Source organism: Gracilinanus agilis, chromosome 1 (assembly GCF_016433145.1).
Source record: "Gracilinanus agilis isolate LMUSP501 chromosome 1, AgileGrace, whole genome shotgun sequence".
In the NCBI taxonomy this organism is placed as follows: Eukaryota; Metazoa; Chordata; class Mammalia; order Didelphimorphia; family Didelphidae; genus Gracilinanus; species Gracilinanus agilis.
Genome location: NC_058130.1, coordinates 735,097,322 through 735,117,228, shown reverse-complemented (window position 1 = coordinate 735,117,228; position 19,907 = coordinate 735,097,322). Strand labels below are relative to the sequence as shown.

The window sequence follows — 19,907 nt, the reverse complement described above, 5'->3', positions numbered from 1 at the left end:
GGCCCTGCTCACAGTGCTTGCTGGGGTGCTTTTTAATTTAAATTTTTATTTTTTAATCCTTACCTACCTTCTTAGAATCAATACTGGGTATTGGTTCCAAGGCAGAAGAGTGGTGAGGGCTAGGCAGTGGGGGTGAAGTGACTTGTCCAGGGTCACACAGCTAGGAAGTGTCTGAGGCCAGATTTGAACCCAGGATTTCCCATCTCTAGGTCTGACTCTCAATCCACTGAGCAACCCAGCTGCCCTCTAGGGCGCTTTTGGTACAGCTGAAGCAGCTTATTTTCAGCCAAGTCAGGGCCTCTTCCCAAAGCATCAGCTTGTCTTTAATTGCAACCACACAAGGACATCCAACTCTCACCAGTTGTGTGGCTTTTACCTTGGCTGGCAGGTACCCTCACCTTTTAAGAACTCTGGTGAAAACTAGGTTGCCTTGTGTGCTGTGCTAACTTGTCCTTGGCATAGGATTGATAGTGTTTCCCTGTGGAGACATGGAACCTGCCACAGACTAGCAAATCTTGTTTTCCCAGACTCTCTAGAAAGGATCTTGCCTGAAGCCAAAGGAATGTTCATAGAATGATAGGATTTGTACTTTTATGGAACAACAGGAACTGGATCTGAATGAGAATTTAGAGCTCATCTAACCCAGTCTCTTTATTTTATGGAACAGGAAACTCAGAGAAAGGAGTTAATTTGCCTGAGGTCATGCATGCAGACAATAAATTTCTATGCTGGTTCAGAACCTAAACCTTTAGCTCATTTCACTATGCCATAGTGTTGGGATAGAGAGTAGTCCCATGAGTTCATTGGTATAGGGAACTATGGATTAAGACATTCACACTACCGGCAAGGGTCAACACATCCTCTCTGCATTCTTAAAGGATTGCCTAGATCACGAAGGGGTCAAGTACCTTATCTAGGGTCACATAGTCAGTCATAGGTGGTGCTTGAAGCCATGTGGAAGGAACAATCTCAGCGAACTTTTGGGATTCAGGAAGTTGGCTTTCAGCTAGAATGGACCTGTGCAATTCCTGATTCTTAACGAAGTCTGTCAAGTCAACAAACACTAAGTGCCAGGGATACATAGGTAGGCACAAAACAGCTTCTGCTCTCAAAATCTTATGAGAGAGACTGAAAAGTCTAAGCAAGCTACATACAGAATGAATCGCAGATAGTCACCAAGGGAAGTCATTAAGGGAGATCAGGAAGGCTTTTTGTACAATGTAGGATTTTAGTTGAGACTTGAAGCAAGCTGGAGAAGAGATGAGGAAGGAGAAAATTCCACATGGGAGATAGCTAGTGCAAATGCCTAGTCAGGTCATGGAGGGTCTTGTTTAAGCAAAAGCAAAAATGAGGTCAGCTAGATTGCTCTGTGGATAGAGATGCAGGTCTGGAGACAGGAGATCCTGGCACTTCCTAGTTGTATGGCAAGTCACTTAACCCCCCTGTCTAGCCCTTTCTGCTCTTCTGCCTGGAACTGATGCTTATTGTCAATTCTAAAACAAAGGTAAGGATTTTTTTGTTTTGTTTTGTTTTTTTAAGGGAATAGAAAAGAGGCCAGTGTTGCTGGATCACAAAGAATATTGGGGAATAAGGTATAAGACTAGGAAGGTAGGAAGAAACTAAGTTGTGAAAGGCTATGAAAGCCAAACATAGGATTTTACATTTGCTCCTAGAGACCATAGGATGTCCCTGCAGTTTAATGATTAGGAGAAAGAGTACTATGGTCAGACCTACACTCTAGAAAGTTTGTTTTAATAGTTAAATGGAGGATGGACTATGGTGAGGAGAGACTAGAAGTAGTAAGAGCAAGCAGAAGCCATTGCAACAGTTCAGGCATGAGGCAATGAGGCCTTGGACCAGTCATTGCAGTTCCAGAGAAAAGAAGAGGCTATATACAAGAGATGGACATGGGCTGGGGTGGGCGAAGAGGAGGAAGATGCCTAAGTTATAAGTCTCAGGGACTGGGAGAGTCTCTCTGCCTAGCTTCCAGTGGCTGCTCCCTTTACTCCCCTCCCTAGGCTGAATGATCCTCAACCTAGCATTCTTTTCTTTTATCTTGGCTAGGTTAGGGGTTCACCTCTGAGGTCAAAGTAAATGGCATTTGTTTTCTACTTTTTCAGAGGTTCAACAACCTTCTTATCACTAAAGAGTTTACAGTTATTGGAGCTGTAGATTCACATGCACAAAAGTTAGAAAATTGAGACTCCTTAATAGTGATTTAGAATTTATTGAGAATTTAAACAAAAAGAAGATTCTGTTAAAAACTGACCTGTTTGTACTTTCTTTGCAACTTATTCTCTTTGATCCCCTTTGGTATCACTATTCTACCACCACCACCCCAAATCTTCACTGAACCGCCCCCCCTCCTCTCTTTCTCTCCCCTTCTTTCCCTCTCCCTCTCCCTCCCCCCATTTAAAAATCATCTGAAAGAAGAAAAAAATCTTTAACCTATAAGCATACTCCAACAAAATAAATATAGACAGTAGCTAGGCCAGAAATGACTCATTCTGTGCCTTGAATCCACCCCTTAGGAGGTCTTGTATCCTCTGGAAACATTGGTTGGAAGCATTGATCAGTTTTTAAGTCACCCTTTTCCTTTACAGTATTGTTGTCCTTGTAGAAATTGTTCTTTTGATTTGTCTCATTTTACTCTGATGGGTTTGATGGATTTCTATATGAAATTTGTTTGAGCACACAAGTATTTAACCCTCCTTTGTCTGTATCTGCTAAGAATGAAGTTCTTTGGATGCCTCCTCCTACCTGTTCTTCCATGTTTTGTGTCTTCTTTGTAGCACATATCTGAAGTATGAAAACAGCAAGTTCTATCAGCTTCCTCTTTTTTACATGACAGAGAGGGCCTCATTAGTGTGAATAATGAATTCCAGGGAGTTGTCACATGTGTCATATATTCCTTTTCCCTTCCTTTTCTTTCACCTTTTAAAATGGTCAGAATAGTACTAGCTCATCCTGTTTTTCTTATTTAACTCTACCCTTTAAAGACATACAGTCTATTACATAGCCTTTTCCAGTTGCTCAAATAAATTACTTTTCTGGGTTTCTCTTGGCTTATTTTTTGTATTTCAAAATTCCTATATTGATAGCTCAGCCCTTTCATCAGAAACGCTTGAAAGTATCTCTTTTTGCCTTTTGGAATATCATATTTCAAGGACTTTTCTTCCTTGAAGTTGAAGCTGCCAGGTTTTATGTGATCCTGACTGGTTCCTTGGTACTTGGACTAATTTATTTCTGGGCGTTTGCAGTATTTCTAAAAATTTAATTTTGGGAACTTTGAATTTTGGCTCTTATAAGCATGGGACTTGATCTTCACTTTGCCCTCTAGTTCTTACAGATCTGTGCATTATTTTCATTGTAGCCCCCATATTTGCCAGTTTAGTTACCTGTAGTTAGCCATAGGGGAAAAAATTGAAAATTTTGGGAAAATTCTAGAAAAAATAAAGGTTTATAAGTCCCAAACTGCCTGCTAAGCAAGTACAGGATGTAACATGAGAAAGTCCACTAGCCAGTACATGACTCATCTCTCTTTGTCCCCATACCCACACTTCTATGCAAAACTTTCCTCCAGGCTGCCTATAGTGATCACAGTGCTTGTGTTTAAGAAAGCCCCTATTTACTGTAATAATTGGCACCAAAAGTGCTAGAGTAGTGGTACTTCTGTGCAGTTGTAACCCCTTATGACTGATTTGGTAATAATCTGATTCATTTACTCCTGGTTAGTAACAGGTGTTCGATTATATTCACAGTTTCAGCTGTCCATGGTAGTCTTGAAACTTATCTTCTGAGGATATACAAGGCCCCAATTATATATCATTTAATATTATCAACTGGATTTTTTAAAATCATGATTTTAAGGAAATTATTAATTCTTAAATTATTACTTCATGATCTGTTTTTCCTTGTCATTTTTATATCAAATATCTTGTTTTCTTCTAATAGATTTTCAGTCTTTTGAATTTATTTTTTATCTAATATTTCTTACTTTCTCATAGAGTTGACTTATGTTTGTTCTCTTTTTAAAGAGTCTGTCACTTGTGTTCTTTCAAGGTGGTATGATCTAATGAGAGGCATATTTAACATTCTGCTGGCCTGTGCTTTGGTCTAGAGCAGTGGTTCCCAAACTTTTTTGGCCTACCACCCCCTTTCAGAAAAAATATTACTTAGTGCCCCCTGGAAATTATGAAACTATTTATTGAACTCAGAATAGAATGTAATACCAAAAAAAAAGTGTGGCCATCACTGCTCTCCTGGATCACTGCAGCACCCACCAGGGGGCGGTGGCGCCCACTTTGGGAATCACTCTATAGGGAACCATAAGCACTGTTTTCTGCTCTGACATTGTGACCAAGGTCCCCTGTTCCCCATTGGTGGTTGCAAGCACTAGTGTGCTAATGCTCCTTGCCCTGGGACTGTGACCTGGATCTCTTTATGAGCACTGCAATAGAGTCCTGTACCCATAGCCAGCAAAAGGACCCTATAATCTTCTGACCAGTTGTCTTTAGAGCTGCAGAAAGTGTTGCCACTGTCACCCCCAAGTCCTGTGCTCACTTGCCCTAGTCCTCCCCATCTTCCACTCCCTCTCCAGTGTAATAGGCTTTTCACAAACCTTCTAGGTTGTCTTGGGCTGAAATTTTGTTTTGCCTCATCTTTTTGTGGGTTTTGTTGCTCTATATTAGAATTTGTTTTGAGGCATTATATCAAAGATGTGGGGAGGATAATTTGGGATAGGTCAGGAAGGGCCTTCTCTACCATTTTTGGTTCTGCCTGATTTGAGACTATTACTTGTGTAAGAAATTTCTATTCTAAGCTCTTTATTTTCCTTCCAAATCTTTTTTCCAGAGCTTTTATTTATTTATTTTTAATTGCTTCATTTCTTCTAGGTAGTCATGTAGACCTTGAAGAAAATCCTTTGAGTCACTGCTTGCAAGTTTTTATAGTTATTTACTCCTTTTGGGGGATGGTTAAATCAACAATGTTGTTCATGTATTTTTGATTTACTATCTCTTTATCTTTAGTTTCTGAATTGAGCCTTTGTTGCAAGGACTTGGCTCCATCCTCTATTGTACTTTTGGTGTGACCCTGCTTGGTCTTACTCTGAGTTCTTGTGCTGACCTCAGCTTCCCAGGATTCAGGCCTCCTAGATCTTTTGAGGTTCAGATTGTTGGCTCTTCAGGATCCTTAGAGACCTTAGAACCTGGGCTGTCTGTTCCATTCTGAACACTTCCTTGCCTCTCTGATCACTACTATATCCTGGGGCTTTCTGATTTTTCTGAGTCTTTTTAGGAGCCTTCCATTTTTGTTGCCAATAGAGCCCTATAGACTACATGTGCCTCTGGTTTTTTGGTCCTGCTTAGAAGTCTGAGTTTGTTTGCCAATGCTGTTGCTGGCTTTGCTGTTGACCTTTCCTATTGATTTTGGTTGACTTTTGTGCATTTCAAAGGTTCAGGATGCAGGAAGTAAGTCACTTTTTAAAAATTTCTTACTGACACTCTTTCGATCAATAATCTGGTTCGCACTTCAGAATTTTGCTGGAGTAGGTAGTTTTAATAGCAATTTCAAGGAATGTATGGGACAGAAAGACATAAAACTTAATCTCAATCATTCGAAAGCCTCATCTGGTCTGGCTACAGTCTATTGTGTAAACCCCCTGACTTTGGAGATTTGAGCATTAGAACTGCCAAATTAGCATCTTAAGGGAACTAGCTTGTGCAGCTGTGTATTTTGGAAGCATTTTGGTCCTGTAATGCAAAGAACACATCTATACCCAGTCTGAATTTGAAGGGCCATGTCTTCTGTTAACATTCCTTTGCACCAGTCAAGTATGTGGACTAGAAGGACCACTCCATAGGAATCATAACAACAAAATGGAGTGCTTTGCAGTTTGTAGAGTGCTTGAGTTCACGTAAAACTCTCCAAGTCCAAAACTTGTCAAGATAAAATTGTGTGATTGTGGGTTGTAAACTTCTTTGTATCTGTTTTTTCTCAGACTCCTAATAATAATACCTTATGTTAATAGAGTTCTTTGTAGTCACAGAATGCTTTAAATCCATTTTCTCATTTGGTCCTTGAGACAATCTTATGAAAGAAACCAAGCAGGCATTAGAAGCCCTATTTTTACAGTTGGGAAAATTTAAGGTCACACCACTAGTAAGGGTAGGAGCTTGTTCTGCTGGTTTCAGGTCCATTGAGTGGCTCCCCTTGGTGCTTGCTGCATTGGAAGGAAGAAGCTTTAAGTTCTATTTAGCAATATCTTTTCTGGGCCATCCCTGGCCCCTGGGCTTCTAGACTACTTAGTTGTTTTGTTTTTTCTTGGTTTTCTTGGATCAAAAATTGAGCTCCCTTGGATTGTAGTTGGTGAAACTGGTCAGAACTTTTTGATTTCATTGATGTGGAGAACTCCTTTAGTGCAAATTGGCAGTTTATTTGCAAATTATAGCCCTTGTGGGGACATTGTTTAAGTAAATGGCTTTAAAGTCATGTTTCCCTAGTGCCTTTCAGATATAGGCCCCAAACCTGCGAGTTGTGTGCGTATTTAAGTGAATGGATTTGATTAGGTGTTCTTAATAGTCATGTTTTACTTTTTTCAAGAATATGTTTACCTAGTGCTTTATTCAGTAAACATTTGGTAAGGGACTCTTATGTGCCTTTAGAGTTTATAACTCACTTCATGATTTCATAATTAGGAATCCTGATTCATCCAGAAGTTTAGGAGGCTTCTTTAATCTTCCCAATCCTGAGTTTGCTTCTCTGTCAGATGAGATAGTCATACCTCCACTGCCTATCCAAGTAGTTGGTGGTGTTTTCTTTCCATTAATTCAGCATTTATTCAGCTTCTTTGAAGCCTCACTCTTCTTGATTCCAGGACTGGTTCTTTCTTTATACTCTATGCCATGTTGCCTCTGACTTATTTTTTTAAATACTATTTGTTGATACTTTTGTTTCTATGTCACCTTTCCTACTATATCTTTCCCCTCCCAGAGATTCATACATATCATAAAACAAATATATTTTTTGATATTTTAATTTTTTTGTTATGTTTGAGTTCCAAGCTGACCCCTCCCAACCCCACACCAGAAAAAAGCCAGTATTTGAAACAAATACATAATGTTAAACCATAAACTACATGCATGTCAGTTCTTTCTTTGGAGAAGGATAACATCTTTCTTCTTAGGGCCTTTGTAGTTGATTTGAATATTCATGTAACTCAGAATAGTTTAGTAATTCACAGTTACTCTTCAAAAAATATTGCTATTATTGTACACAACATTCACTTAATTCTGTACGTTTCACTCTTCATTATTTCATGCAAATCTCATTGTTTTCAGCCTGTTCATTGTTTCTAATAGCACAGTGATATTCCATCATAATCATATGCCATTGCTTATTCAGTCATTCCCAATTGATGTGTCCCCTCAATTTCCAGTTCTTTGCCACCATGAAGGTTGCTACTATAAATATTTTAGAGCACAAGGGTTCTTTTCCTTTTTCCCTGATAACCTTGGGAAACAGACCTAATAGTGGCATTGTTGAGCCATAGGGTATGTGTGTGTGTTTATGTATGTTTTTATATATATATTTTGATAACTCTTTGGGTATGATTCCAGATTGTTCTCCAAAATGGTTGGATCAGTTCACAGTTCTACCAAAAGAGTAATTCATGTCTCAATTTTTCCACATCCCCTACAACATTTGTAATTTTTCCTTTCTATCATTTTTACCAATTTGTTAGGTATAAGATGGTATCTCGAAGTTGTTTTAATCTTTATTTCTCAAATCAATAATGACTTAGATAATTTTTATATGATTATATATAGGTTTGGTTTCTTCATCCCAAAACTATGTAGTCATATTCTTTGACCATTTATCAATTGGTGAAAGATTCATATTCTTTTAAGTTTGACAAAGTTTTCTATATATATTTGAGATATGAGACCTTTATCCAAGAAACTATCTACAAAAATCTTTTCCCAATTTTCTACTTCCCTTCTAATTTTGGCTACATTAGTATTATTTTTATAGAGCCTTTTAAATTTAATGTAATAAAAATTATCCATTTTATATCTCACAGTATTCTGCCTCGCTTGTTTATTCATAGATTTTTCTGTCAGTAAATATGATAGATAATATGTTCTATGTTCTTCTGATTTATTTATTTGTTTGTTTGTTTGTTTTTTTAATTTTAAACCCTTAACTTCTGTGTGTTGACTTATAGGTGGAAGAGAGTGGTAAGGGTAGGCAATGGGGGTCAAGTGACTTGCCCAGGGTCACACAGCTAGGAAGTGTCTGAGGCCAGATTTGAACCTAGGACCTCCCATCTCTAGGCCTGGCTCTCAAACCACTGAGCTACCCAGCTGCCCCCTCTTCTAATTTATTTTTTATATCTTTTTATGTTCAGGTCATGTATCCATTTTCACCTTATCTTAGTAAATTGTGTAAGATGCCTATGTTTGCCTACTTTATACAAAATTGCTTTCCAGTTTTCCCAACAATTTTTACCAAATAGTGAATTCTTATCCCCAAATATTTCTAAAGCTTAAATTTTTATATTTATCAAATACAAGTTACTATAATCATTTACTACTATGTATTATATATCTACTCTATTCCACTGATCCACCATTCTATTTCTTAGCCAGTATCTGATAGTTTTGTTAATTCTGTCATATAAGGCAGTTTAAGATCTGGTACTACTAGACTGCCTTCCTTTATTCTCCCCAACCCCTTAATTCCTTTGATATTTTTTACCTTTTGTTCTTCTAAATGAATTTTGTTATTATTTTTTTCTAACTCAACAAAATAATTTTTTGGAATTTCCTATCACACCGACTTTGTAGGTTAGGTAATTTGAATAGTTTGTCATTTTTATAATATTGGCTTGGTCCACCAATGAATGTTTAAAATTTCTCCAGTTGTTTATATATTACTTTATTTGTATAAAAAGTGTTTTATGCTTTTATTCATATAGTTCCTGTGTTTCTCTTGGCAAATGTACTCCCAAGTATTTTATATTTTCTACAGTTATTTTAAGTGAACTATCTCTTACTATCCTTTTTTTTTTCTTGTAAGACTTCATTGGTTAGTGATATATAGAAATGCTGATGATTTATATAGTGATACTTGGCAAAAAATATTTTTTCAACTAACTTTGTAGTTGAATCGCTTAAGATTTAAAACTATACTGCTGTTTCATCTGCAAAAAGAGATAGTCTTATTTCTTCATTGCCCATTCTGATTCTTTCAATTTCTTTTTCTTATTGCTATTGCTAGCATTTCAAGTACAGTATTGAATAATATTGGTGATAGTAGGCATTCTTGTTTCAGGCCTGATTTTTTTTTTTTTTTAAGGATTCTAACTTATCCCATAATAGATGATCTTGCTGATGGTTTTAGGTAAATACTTCCTTTTATTTTAAGGAAAAATTCACCCATACCTATGCTTCCAAATGTTTTTACTAGGAGTAAGTTTTGTATTTTGTCAAGCATTTTCTGCCTCTTGATATAATCTGATGATTTTTGTTACTTTTGTTATTGATATGATCAAAGCATTCCTGGTATAATTTTTGTGATATATTGTTGTATTTTCCTAGCTAGTATTTAAATTAGGATTCTTGCATCAATATTAATGAGTGAAATTGGCATGTAATTTCTTTGGTTTTGCTCTTTCTGATTTAGGTATAAGCACTATATTTGTTTCATAAAAGGAATTTGATAGAACTCCTTTTTTGCCTTTATTTCAGATAACTTATTTAATATTGGGATTAGTTGATCTTTAAATGTTTGGTAGAATTCACCTGTAAACCCAGATGACCCTGATGCTTTTTTCTTAGGAAGCTCATTTATGACCTATTCGATTTCTTTCTTTCTTTTTTAAACCCTTACCTTCTGTCTTGGGAGTCAACACCGTATATTGGCTCCAAGGCAGAAGAGTGGCTGGGAAAGTGTCTGAGGCCAGATTTGAACCCAGGACCTCCCATCTCTGGGCCTGGCTCAATCCACTGAGCTACCCAGCTGCCCCTCTTTCTTTCTTTTTTAAATAGGCTTAGGGGCAGCTAGGTAGCTCAGTGGATTGAGCCAGGCCCAGAGATGGGAGGTCCTGGGTTCAAATCTGGCCTCAGAGACTTCCTAACTTTGTGACCTTAGCTGGGCAAGTTACTTAACTCCAATTGCCTAGCCCTTGCCACTCCTCTGCCTTGGAACCAAAATATAGTATCGATTCTAAGATAAAAGGTAAGGTGTGTTTTTTTTTTTATAGACTTATTTAGATATTTTAGTTCCTCTTTAATCTGGGCAGTTAATATTTTTATAAGTATTCTTCTACAAAGATATTTTTAAGTAAAATAACAAGGGGGAGGGAATCAACAAAACTGGTCAAAAAAATTAGACATTGAATTCTACATCCTGCCTCTCACTTATTGAACTTACAGGATTTGAATTTAGGTGAGATCTTATAGGTTTTAGATTTTCAAAAATTTGTGTACAATTTTTTTTTTTTTTTAGAAAATGCCTTGCATTTCTAAAACACAGAAGGATATATATGTATATGTGTGTGTGTGTGTGTGTGTGTGTATATATAAACAACTTCATACTTAACACAATGCTTTCACAACCATTGATTCCTTTAGTCACTATAGTACACCTTTGAAGCAGCAGGATAGTAGCTTGTTTTTACTAGTTTATGAGTAAGGAAACTGAGGCACAGAGAGGTTTAAATACTTGCCCAGTGTCACACAGTGACCAGAACTTGAACCCATTTGTGCTGACTTGAAGATCAGGAATGGCTGGCAATCTCACATGTTTTCATGAAAGAAATCATTCTAGTAAATTGTCGGCCAAGGATCCAAAAGGACCTTAATAAGCTGCAGTGTCCAGAGGAGACAAGTCAAGATGGGCTTTCAGTCCAGATCATAAGAATCAGGTGAAGGAGGTGGACATATGTAGCCTGAGCAAGTTTTCTCAGAGAGTATTTGAAGGAAATATCAGGTAGCAGGGGAAAGAATAGACTTGTTGGCCCCAGGGGAAGAAATGGGAATAATGGGAAGAAGTTGCAAAGAAGCCATTTTAGGCTAGATAATTGGGAAAAACTTGGTACCAGAGCTATCCAAAATAGAATGGGCTACTTCTAGAGGGGATGGTATCATCCTCCTTGAAGGCCTTCATGCAAAGGTTAGGTGACCATTTATTGGATATATTCTGGGAGATTTCCTTCGTGTAAGGTTGGACTAGATGTGTACTCAGATTTAGTGACTTTGCCTTCTTCGGACTTCTGAGGTGTATCCTCTAGCTTTCTTGAAAGCCATTCAGCCCATCATCTGTCATAACAGAATGTCAGATCCTCTGTAAGCCTTAGGTAAGGGAAGACAAAGGGCAACTCAAGTTAACTGAAACGGTTGATTCCATTAATATTGACTGTTATCTTTGCCATTGACCTTTCTGTGTCTCTTCTTTTCTAGGATTATATCTGCCCAAGGTGTGAGTCTGGTTTTATTGAAGAGCTTCCAGAAGAGACCAGGTCATTATCTTCCCCTTTGTCAAGGTTTCCACTTGGTGGTTCTCTTTCACAGCCTTTCACAAAGAAGAAAAAATAGTCCTGCTTTCAGGCTAAGGATGCTCTAATGTCTTTCCTCTGGCCTTAGAAACCGAAGCTGACCTACTGGTCTCTCATCAAGTTCTGAAGAGGGCCTAGAATCTCTAGGTTCACAAAACCAATAGCTTCTTTAATTCCCAAACTTAGCATTTGCCTATTAATCCCAGATCACCTTCATATTTAGTATTAAGAATCAGGCTATAAAACATGTTACATGTAGAGGGAGCTCTAGAGGAAAGGAGTTGTTGAGGGAAGGCAGATTAGGCTTAATAACAAAGAGGAAGAGCTAACAAATAGAGCTGTCCAACAAGGAGACGGACCCTCTCTAGAAGGAGGCAGCAGCTTTTTTCTTCTCTTCCCCCTCTGCCTACCCCAGAGCCTGGCTTTTTTTCAGACAGACACTAAATACCCTTCCCAGGTATGCTATAAAGAGAATTCCCACTCTGGAAATAAAACTGGACTAGATGACTCCTCAGATCACATTGGCTTCTGACATTGTGTGATGGTGTTTGACTTGACTGCCAGCACAGCCAACTTGTTCTTCAAAATGAGTGAATTAAGATAGACTTGGTCAGATTTCCTCTTTGAATTTGTCTCTTAATGAAACAAATTCAGTTAATAGACCAGTCATCCCTAAAGTGCCCATTTAAGTCTAGGTGTAACTTACCAAGAAAATTGGATACATTTTGTGCTATGTGTAGAAAAGTGTATGAAAACTCACCTCTGGGCCCCCTTCCCCTTGGAAGAGGCCATGTGCCAGCTCCACCAGAACTGTGGCCTGACATGAGGACCCTTTGCACTTGTAAGGAGCCTAGGGGAAGTAGTGCAGATCAGGGATCAGGGCCTTGCAGCCAGGCAGAGCCTGACCTTTCTAGAGCACACAATCCTGACAAGAGGTGGGGGCAGCTTGGTAATGGAGACAGAGCTTTAAAAGCCTGGGAGTTGGAGGTCTAGCACCCTAAACTCAATTCTGCCATTACCTTGTTGTATGACCTTGTGCAAATCATTTCTACTTTCTTAGCCTGAATTTCTTCATCTGGCACCGAGAAGATTGGACTTAAATAGATAAGAGTAAATAAGAGTAAGAAGCTGCCCCTCAGAAATGAGTAAGGGGGAATTAGCAGACAGAACTGAGAGAGGCACATACATTGCCACAGACCTCTGAATTTGGCCTTAGCTTTAAGAAGTAGCAGTGAGGTTCAAAGGTGCTTATGTGTATGAGGTTGGTTGTCTGGGTATATCTGGTAAAAGATGTAACTCCCCGTCACCTTAGATAAAGATGGATCCCTAACCAAAAATGGAGTGCATTTTATTTGGCTTTCTCAGTAGTCCTCAGTAATTTGGGGGGGGTTCCTTAAGCACCAAGTGTTTTTCAACCTTCTCCCAAGGCTAACTTTATGGGTGCAAGGCCTTATTCTTTTAAGTGGACTTGAACACTTGGGGTAGTTAAATGTAGCATTGCTTGTGAGGCTGACCATTTGTTTTTTATTGAAATGACATTGCCTTAAGTGGATAATGTGGGAGGACATGATTGCCATCTTCACTTAGCTAAAGGACCATCATATAGAAGAGAAAGCAGATTCTGCCTGAGGTTGGGGGGAGGCAGGAAAGAGCAACAGAATCATGGGAGGCCATTTCAGCTCTATATAATAGGTTCTAGCAATTAGAGCTGACTTCTCAACTAACTAGGCTTTTTTTTATGAGAGAATGACTATTTCCATCACTGGACATATTTAGGCCGAGTCTGGATGACCTCTTCTTAAGGGTATTATAGAAAAGATTTGTGATCTTCAGTGTATTAATTGGACTAGGTCCCCTCAGATCCCTTTCAGTTCTAATTCTGTCAAATTTAGCTAAGTAAATACATAGGCAACAAAGAATTAAACAAAACCGAGAGAGAAGACTATGGAAGAATAAGAAAGCAGGCAAAAAAGATCACAATAGTTGTGTCCAGGCCAAAGAAGGAAAAATAATTCTAGTGTTCAAAGTGGTAGGAGATGCTTGTGTGGGGCTAGTATTGGGTAAGATTCCCATCATCCCACAGCTCCTGCTACAAAATGTGGGGAAGGGAGGAAAGGAAAGAGAGATTCAGTTTGCTCTGACGTGGTATTTTCATAATTTCCTCTAACATGTGATATTGTTCTCCTCAGAAATACTGAAAATAGTTCCAACTCTGCTACAGCTCCCACGGATCAGAACAGACAACCATTTGAGGTAAGGAGGAAACTGACACCTCCTTTTCCCCCACCCCCCTGCTTCCTTCTGGCAAGTTGGCCAGCAGATGCTCAAGTGTACATACATGGACACATGCATGGACACAGAAAGGCACACATGCATATACACACACATACATCCTTTCCTCCCCTGAAGGAAATGAAGTGTCTAATCATTCAAAGTCATTCACTCAGAACCAACACCTATATGCCCTTGGTATCATCCTCTAATAATGAATCTATATATGATGTATCATAGTTTGGCTAAGGGATGTCTAAATCCAGGCATGTTCCAAAATCTTACCTGTCAGGTGGCAAGGACCAAGATTCTTCTACAAGTCTTTTGCCATATTGAACTTTTTAGGCCATTCTAGACCAGTGTGATACCTTGGGCAACTTTCAGTGTTTAGCAGGTTTTAATGACTTGACATTTGTGATCTCAGCTCTGATTTGTCTACAGTGTCCTCCTATCTCCTCCTCTCTGTCTCAGGGAGAGACAGCTCAGTATAGTGGAAAGAACCTTTAACTTGGAGTCAGGAGAGACCTGGCTTTGAGTCCCAGCTCTGTTGCTTACCTAGGTGTGAGACCTTGGGCAAGTCACTTCCTTTCTCTGAACATCGGTAAATTATAAAGTGCTTTATAACCATAAAGTGCTATAGAAATGTGAGCTGTTATTGTTATCTCATTGATGCAATGAAGCAAGGCCATAGGACCCTTTTCTGTATGACCACTTCCATATCATTACCACCATCGACAGATATCAACCTACTGCATGTAGGTGCAGGGGACACATAGAGACACATAGAAGGATAATTCTTCATTATTCAAGGGACTGATAATTTATTTGGAGAGATAGAACATAGACACAAAGGCAAATCCTATATGTGATATAGGCTTAAAGCCCAGTGAGTCACACAGATGAAGAGCTTCTGGAAGGGCTCCAAAGAAATTTTGGTTAAACTGGGCCCCAAAGAGTGGGATGGATTTAGATAAGCAGAGTGGAGTAGGGAAGAGGTGGAGGGAAAGATTGGGGGAGGGAGGGACAACATAAAGAGAGCTGGTGAAGAAAGGATTCATCGAAGTCGTGTTAGGGGGTAGAAATGTTTCAGGCATGGTTAGGGATCAGTGAGCTTCCTCTGTTTGTCGAGAGTGAAAGGGTCAGTGGGAGAGCAGTGACAGATAAGGTTGGAGGGTTGGGTAGCAGCCAGCATAGGGAGGGCCTTAAGTGCCAGACTGAGAATATTTTTGAGAAAGTGGAATGGAAATCTTGTTCAGTTTGATCTTGCACAGCTTCTCAAGCTCCTTGCTGTACTACCAGCAGTTGGATGAGCAGGACTTCTTAGATTTTGTCTTTGTGTTCCTACTCACAGTTGCCTTGTGGCAATCTAATGGTCTGTTCTTACCTTCAAGACTACTTATGACCAAAAACTGCCAGACTCTCTCCTGAGTCATCCTCTCTGTCAGTTCTGAACCACAAATGCAGAGGAGCCACAGGCATTTAGAACTCCATGGATTAGACCTACGTTAGACTTAATTGAAGGTTTAGGGGATTGTGATAACTGTCTATAATTATCTGAAGGGACCTCATGGGGAGGAGGAATTAGGCTTGTTCTTTGTGGTCTTGGGAGAGTCCCAGAAGTAGAACCTGACAAAATTGCCAAGAGACAGATTTCCCCAGGTCAGTGCCATCTAGCAATAGAGTGGGGGGCTTGCCTCCTATAGAATCAAGGTGTGCCCGATCACTGGAGATGGTTGACTAGAGGCCAGATGATGATCACCTCCCTGAAGGGTGAGAATCCTGCATTGGTAGGGACTGGATATGGGGAGCTTCCGGACCCTTTCCAACTCTTAAGATTTAGTCATCTTCCCTTGTCAATGCAGTGCTTTACATGTTATAGGCACTTAAAACATGTTTATTGGGTTTAATTTATTGTTAAAATGATCACTACCCCATCAGGCTCCTCTCACCTAACCTTCTCTCCCCCTCTGTAGAATGTGGATCAGCATTTATTCACCTTGCCACAGGGCTATGGCCAGTTTGCCTTTGGGATTTTTGATGACAGCTTTGAATTTCCCACATTCGGCTCTGGGGTGCAATCTGAGGACACCAGGGACTCGGAGAACAGGCGGGAGAGAGAACACCAGTCCCGCCACCGCTATGGCGCACGGCAGCCACGGGCCCGCCTCACTGCACGGCGTGCTGCAGGCAGGCATGAAGGCGTCCCAACATTAGAAGGGTGAGAATCGGGGATCAGGCAAAGATCTGAAGGGATTTCCAACTGCTGGTACAGTGTTGTCCCACCTTTGGGGTGCACAGTAATAATAGTTTATACTTCTATAGCACTTTCCAATTTACAAAAACACTTTATATTTGTGATCACATTTGAGCCTTGTACAGCCCCTTGGAGTTATTCAGGACAAGTGTTAATGTTCCTATTTTGCCAATGAAGAAACAGGCCAGAGAGAGGAAGTGATCTGGCCAAGATCACATTGCTGGTAAATTTCAGACCCAGGACTTGAATCCAGGTGTGGATTCCAAAGCCAATGTTCTTTCCATCATACCACTGTATTTTTCTTCTTCATTTTAAATTTTTAGCCTTTTAGAAAGGTTCTTTGGGCTGCTTTTCCTTCTTAATCTGATTTTTCCTTTTTTTTTTTCTTTTTTTTTAGGATTATTCAGCAATTGGTCAATGGAATTATTGCACCTGCAACAATACCAAACCTGGGATTGGGCCCTTGGTGAGTCAAGAATTATCAGATGTGAATTGTTTATGGCTGTACCTCTTTTCTTCTCCCCTTTAAGTCCATTTTAACCTTCAATCTTTTCTTCTCTGTGTGTTCTCAAGGGGTGTTTTGCATTCAAATCCAATGGACTATGCATGGGGTGCTAATGGCCTGGATGCGATCATTACACAGGTAAAAAGCGGAGTCAACTCTAGGGCTTACCTGCTTGCCCTGGAGAGGCTTTGGGGACACACTGGATTAGCCCAGCTTCCCACTGGTGGTGCTATGCCCTGCTGACTTATGGCTCTGGGCTTTCTTCGGGGGATGGAATCCAAATACCCAGGAGCCTTCAAGAGCTATGGGGTCATAGGACAGGAAAAGACTCCTTCCTTCAACTTCCCCTTCTCCTCCCCCAAACTAAAATCCTTCCCTATTTTTCCCATGAAAAGAATGTGACTATTCAGATACATGCTATGTTCCTTCATGTCCCCTTTTATCTTTAGTAACTTTTCCTTTAGGAAAAGTTTGTAGTTTGAAAACAAACGGTCTGAACCCTTTGGAATTCTCTTTGCAAAACTACCTTGGCCCCTGAGAATTAGCCCTCAAGTCTGACCGTATTCCATTTGTAAAGACAGATGTTGGCCCTCTTTCTTTATAACACCTGGGTAACTAGAGGCTGAGCCAAAACACCCCTTTCAGTGGGTGAGATTGCAGATGCATCCTAAGCTAAATTGGAAAAGTCAGCCCAGCCCAGTCCAGCTGATCCCTGAAGCTCACTTCCCTGAACTTGAACAGAATAGTGTTTTGTTTTGCTAGGCAGGCTTTCCCAAAGACTTGGGCAAAGGATATGTAGCAGATTGTAGGGCTTTGGCAGGCAATCTGTCCTTGCTTTTCAGAGCCTAAACTGACTCCAGAAGGGCCCAGGAAGAGGCCTTCCCTGGGATTCAGGTGGCAGGATTGCCTCAGTTACTATCCATGGCCAAAAGCAAGACCCCAGACACATTGAGCTCAGTGAACTGATTTCTTCTGGCAAAGGAAGCTATGCCCCAGACCAGGGATCTCGGCACTCTCGCCTCTTGTCTTTCAGCTCCTTAATCAGTTTGAAAACACCGGTCCCCCACCAGCAGACAAAGAGAAAATACAAGCCCTTCCCACCATACAAGTCACAGAGGAACACGTAGGTAGGTACTCCAGCTGTAGCCCTGAGGGGCACTTTGGAGGCAGAAATCTGATCTTAGGGCTGCTGCTAAGTGGGCCTGCCCTGGGAGCAGAGAGAGCAAGGGTCCAGTCCTGGCTCTGCCTTGAACTTGACTCTGGGTGGTCGTGGGCAAGGCCTTCTCCCCTTTAAGCATTTGAGTTTTCTCACTGGTAAAATTCAGTTGGACAGATGGTCTATGGAGTCTGTGATGGTGTGTTATTCTTTGATCTGGAGCCCAGTTTTCATCTGTAACATTGTCAGAGGTAGTTTAGTGGGGCTAGAAGTCGGAGGAAACTGTTCTTGATAGTTGTGTTGGTTTTTCTGTCTCCTTCCTTTAACTTGGAGCATATTGCCCTTTTCCTCTACTCCCTGGTAAAGCATCAGCTTACTGACTGAGACATAATATTTGGTTATATTTTGATACCCCAGTTTAATAGATGGACGCTTGCTACTGAGACATTCCCACGTCATCTCTTTTATTTGCTCCCAAGAGCTTCTAAAGCAGATAAGGACAGGTGTCTGGAAGAGTCAAGCCTACTGTATTGGAAGAACATTAGGCCAGAATTGGGGAAACTTGTTCTTAGTCCTCAACTTCATTTCTGCTTCTCAGCCTACTCCCTGTAAAAGGCTTGGACCCTTTTCAAATGGGTTGGATCGCCAAGGTCACTTCTAGTCTTAATGTTATACCATTTGGAAGTTTCTGGGGCCCTGTGAAAGTTTTTAAGTGGTTTGACTTAGCTTTCATAGAGCAAGTCAATGGCAGTGATTTGGGAGACAAATTGAAGGAGCTATTATTTCAAAATCAATACCTCTGCTGATTCTCTGGGAGTTTAAAATGGTGTTGTTGAACCACCCCAGTAGGATGATGGAAATAGGCCTTGGGAAGCTAGCAGAATGAGGGATTCTTCCCCCCCCCAATTCTTGAGAGCTTGTATTAGGCAGTTATGAGGCCTCTAGACTCTTTTTTCCTGCTTTCAGGTTCAGGGTTAGAATGTCCTGTATGCAAAGATGACTATACGCTGGGTGAGAATGTCCGGCAGTTACCTTGCAATCACTTATTCCACGATGGCTGCATAGTCCCCTGGCTGGAACAGGTAAGTTGGTACCTGGGGCTGCCTGAACCCCCTACATGGAGAATCTCCAGCATCCTAATGCCTCACTCTTATTTGGGTACAGGCTCTAATTAATTCTTTTTTTCTCTCTCCTTTTCCCTTTCCATTTCTCAAAGCATGATACCTGCCCAGTGTGTCGGAAAAGCTTAAGTGGACAGAACACTGCCACAAATCCCCCGGGACTGACAGGAATGAATTTTTCTTCCTCCTCTTCCTCCTCCTCCTCCAGTTCGCCAAGTAACGAAAACTCAACAAACAACTCGTGAATCTCACCACCAGCCAGTCCAACCATCCCGACCTTCTTCCCTCTTTCCCCTTTGCCCCCAACCCTACCCTGTCCATTGCCCTTCTGCTTCCTGGTCAGAGGGAGCAGCTAATCTTCCCCCACCCCACACTGAACCCAGGAGACAGAGTGGGGGGGAAGGGGGAGGGGGCGGGAGAGATCCTAAGACCCCAACACCTTTCTTTTTTCCTTTCTTTTTTTCTTTTTCTTTTTTCTTTTTTTTTTTTTAAACAAGCTTTGGAAGCACCAAAGGCCTTTAGACCTTTTCCCCCTCTCTACCCGCCAGTCCCCAACTCATCTGACGGTTCTAGGGAAGCTCTGTCTCTCCTGCCAATTGATGGCTACCACTGCGCTGGCTTATAAAGCCTCCAGGTCACATTAACTGCGTTTCATCAGTCTGGATCCTAGCAGGTACCAGGTTGTTTGAAATGAAGGATGGATGTGGCCAAGCCATCTCTGTGGTTGTGGATTTGAGATACTTTTCATTTTCTTCTTTCTCCCCAACAGCCCCCCTAACCTTTGTAACCCCCTCAGAGGGAACATAAAGACAATGTTCCCAGGCGGGAAGGCCGGTGGAGTGTGGCTGTTTCATTGCCATCCAACATGCGAACTGTCCACTCCCCCTTCAGCTGTCCTCTCTCCCATCATCCTGTCTGTCTTTATAACCTCGCCCTCTAATGCTCAACAACGGAAAGGGTTTTTATAATTTTAAATTATTACTGCTATTAAATAAATGGACGTTTTAGCTCAACAAGAGGTGATGCATGATTTGTGGAAA

The 19,907-nt window shown here is 40.5% G+C and overlaps 1 protein-coding gene across 2 annotated transcripts in view; it reads left to right on the top strand.

Moving 5' to 3' along the window:
* RNF126 (ring finger protein 126) overlaps positions 1-19,880 on the top strand; it is a 32,106-nt gene extending 12,226 nt beyond the window's left edge. The window contains exons 2-9 of one of the 2 annotated variants that reach the window (XM_044658678.1): positions 11,466-11,524; positions 13,750-13,813; positions 15,805-15,980; positions 16,483-16,551; positions 16,659-16,728; positions 17,624-17,717; positions 18,713-18,828; positions 18,963-19,880. In XM_044658678.1, coding sequence (XP_044514613.1) covers positions 11,466-11,524; positions 13,750-13,813; positions 15,805-15,980; positions 16,483-16,551; positions 16,659-16,728; positions 17,624-17,717; positions 18,713-18,828; positions 18,963-19,112 — 798 coding nt within the window. In that variant the 3' untranslated portion in view covers positions 19,113-19,880. Of the gene's footprint in view, positions 1-11,465; positions 11,525-13,749; positions 13,814-15,804; positions 16,050-16,482; positions 16,552-16,658; positions 16,729-17,623; positions 17,718-18,712; positions 18,829-18,962 lie in introns of both variants that reach the window. The other variant, XM_044658677.1, reaches the window with a different exon arrangement.
* Positions 19,881-19,907: the final 27 nt, after the last annotated feature.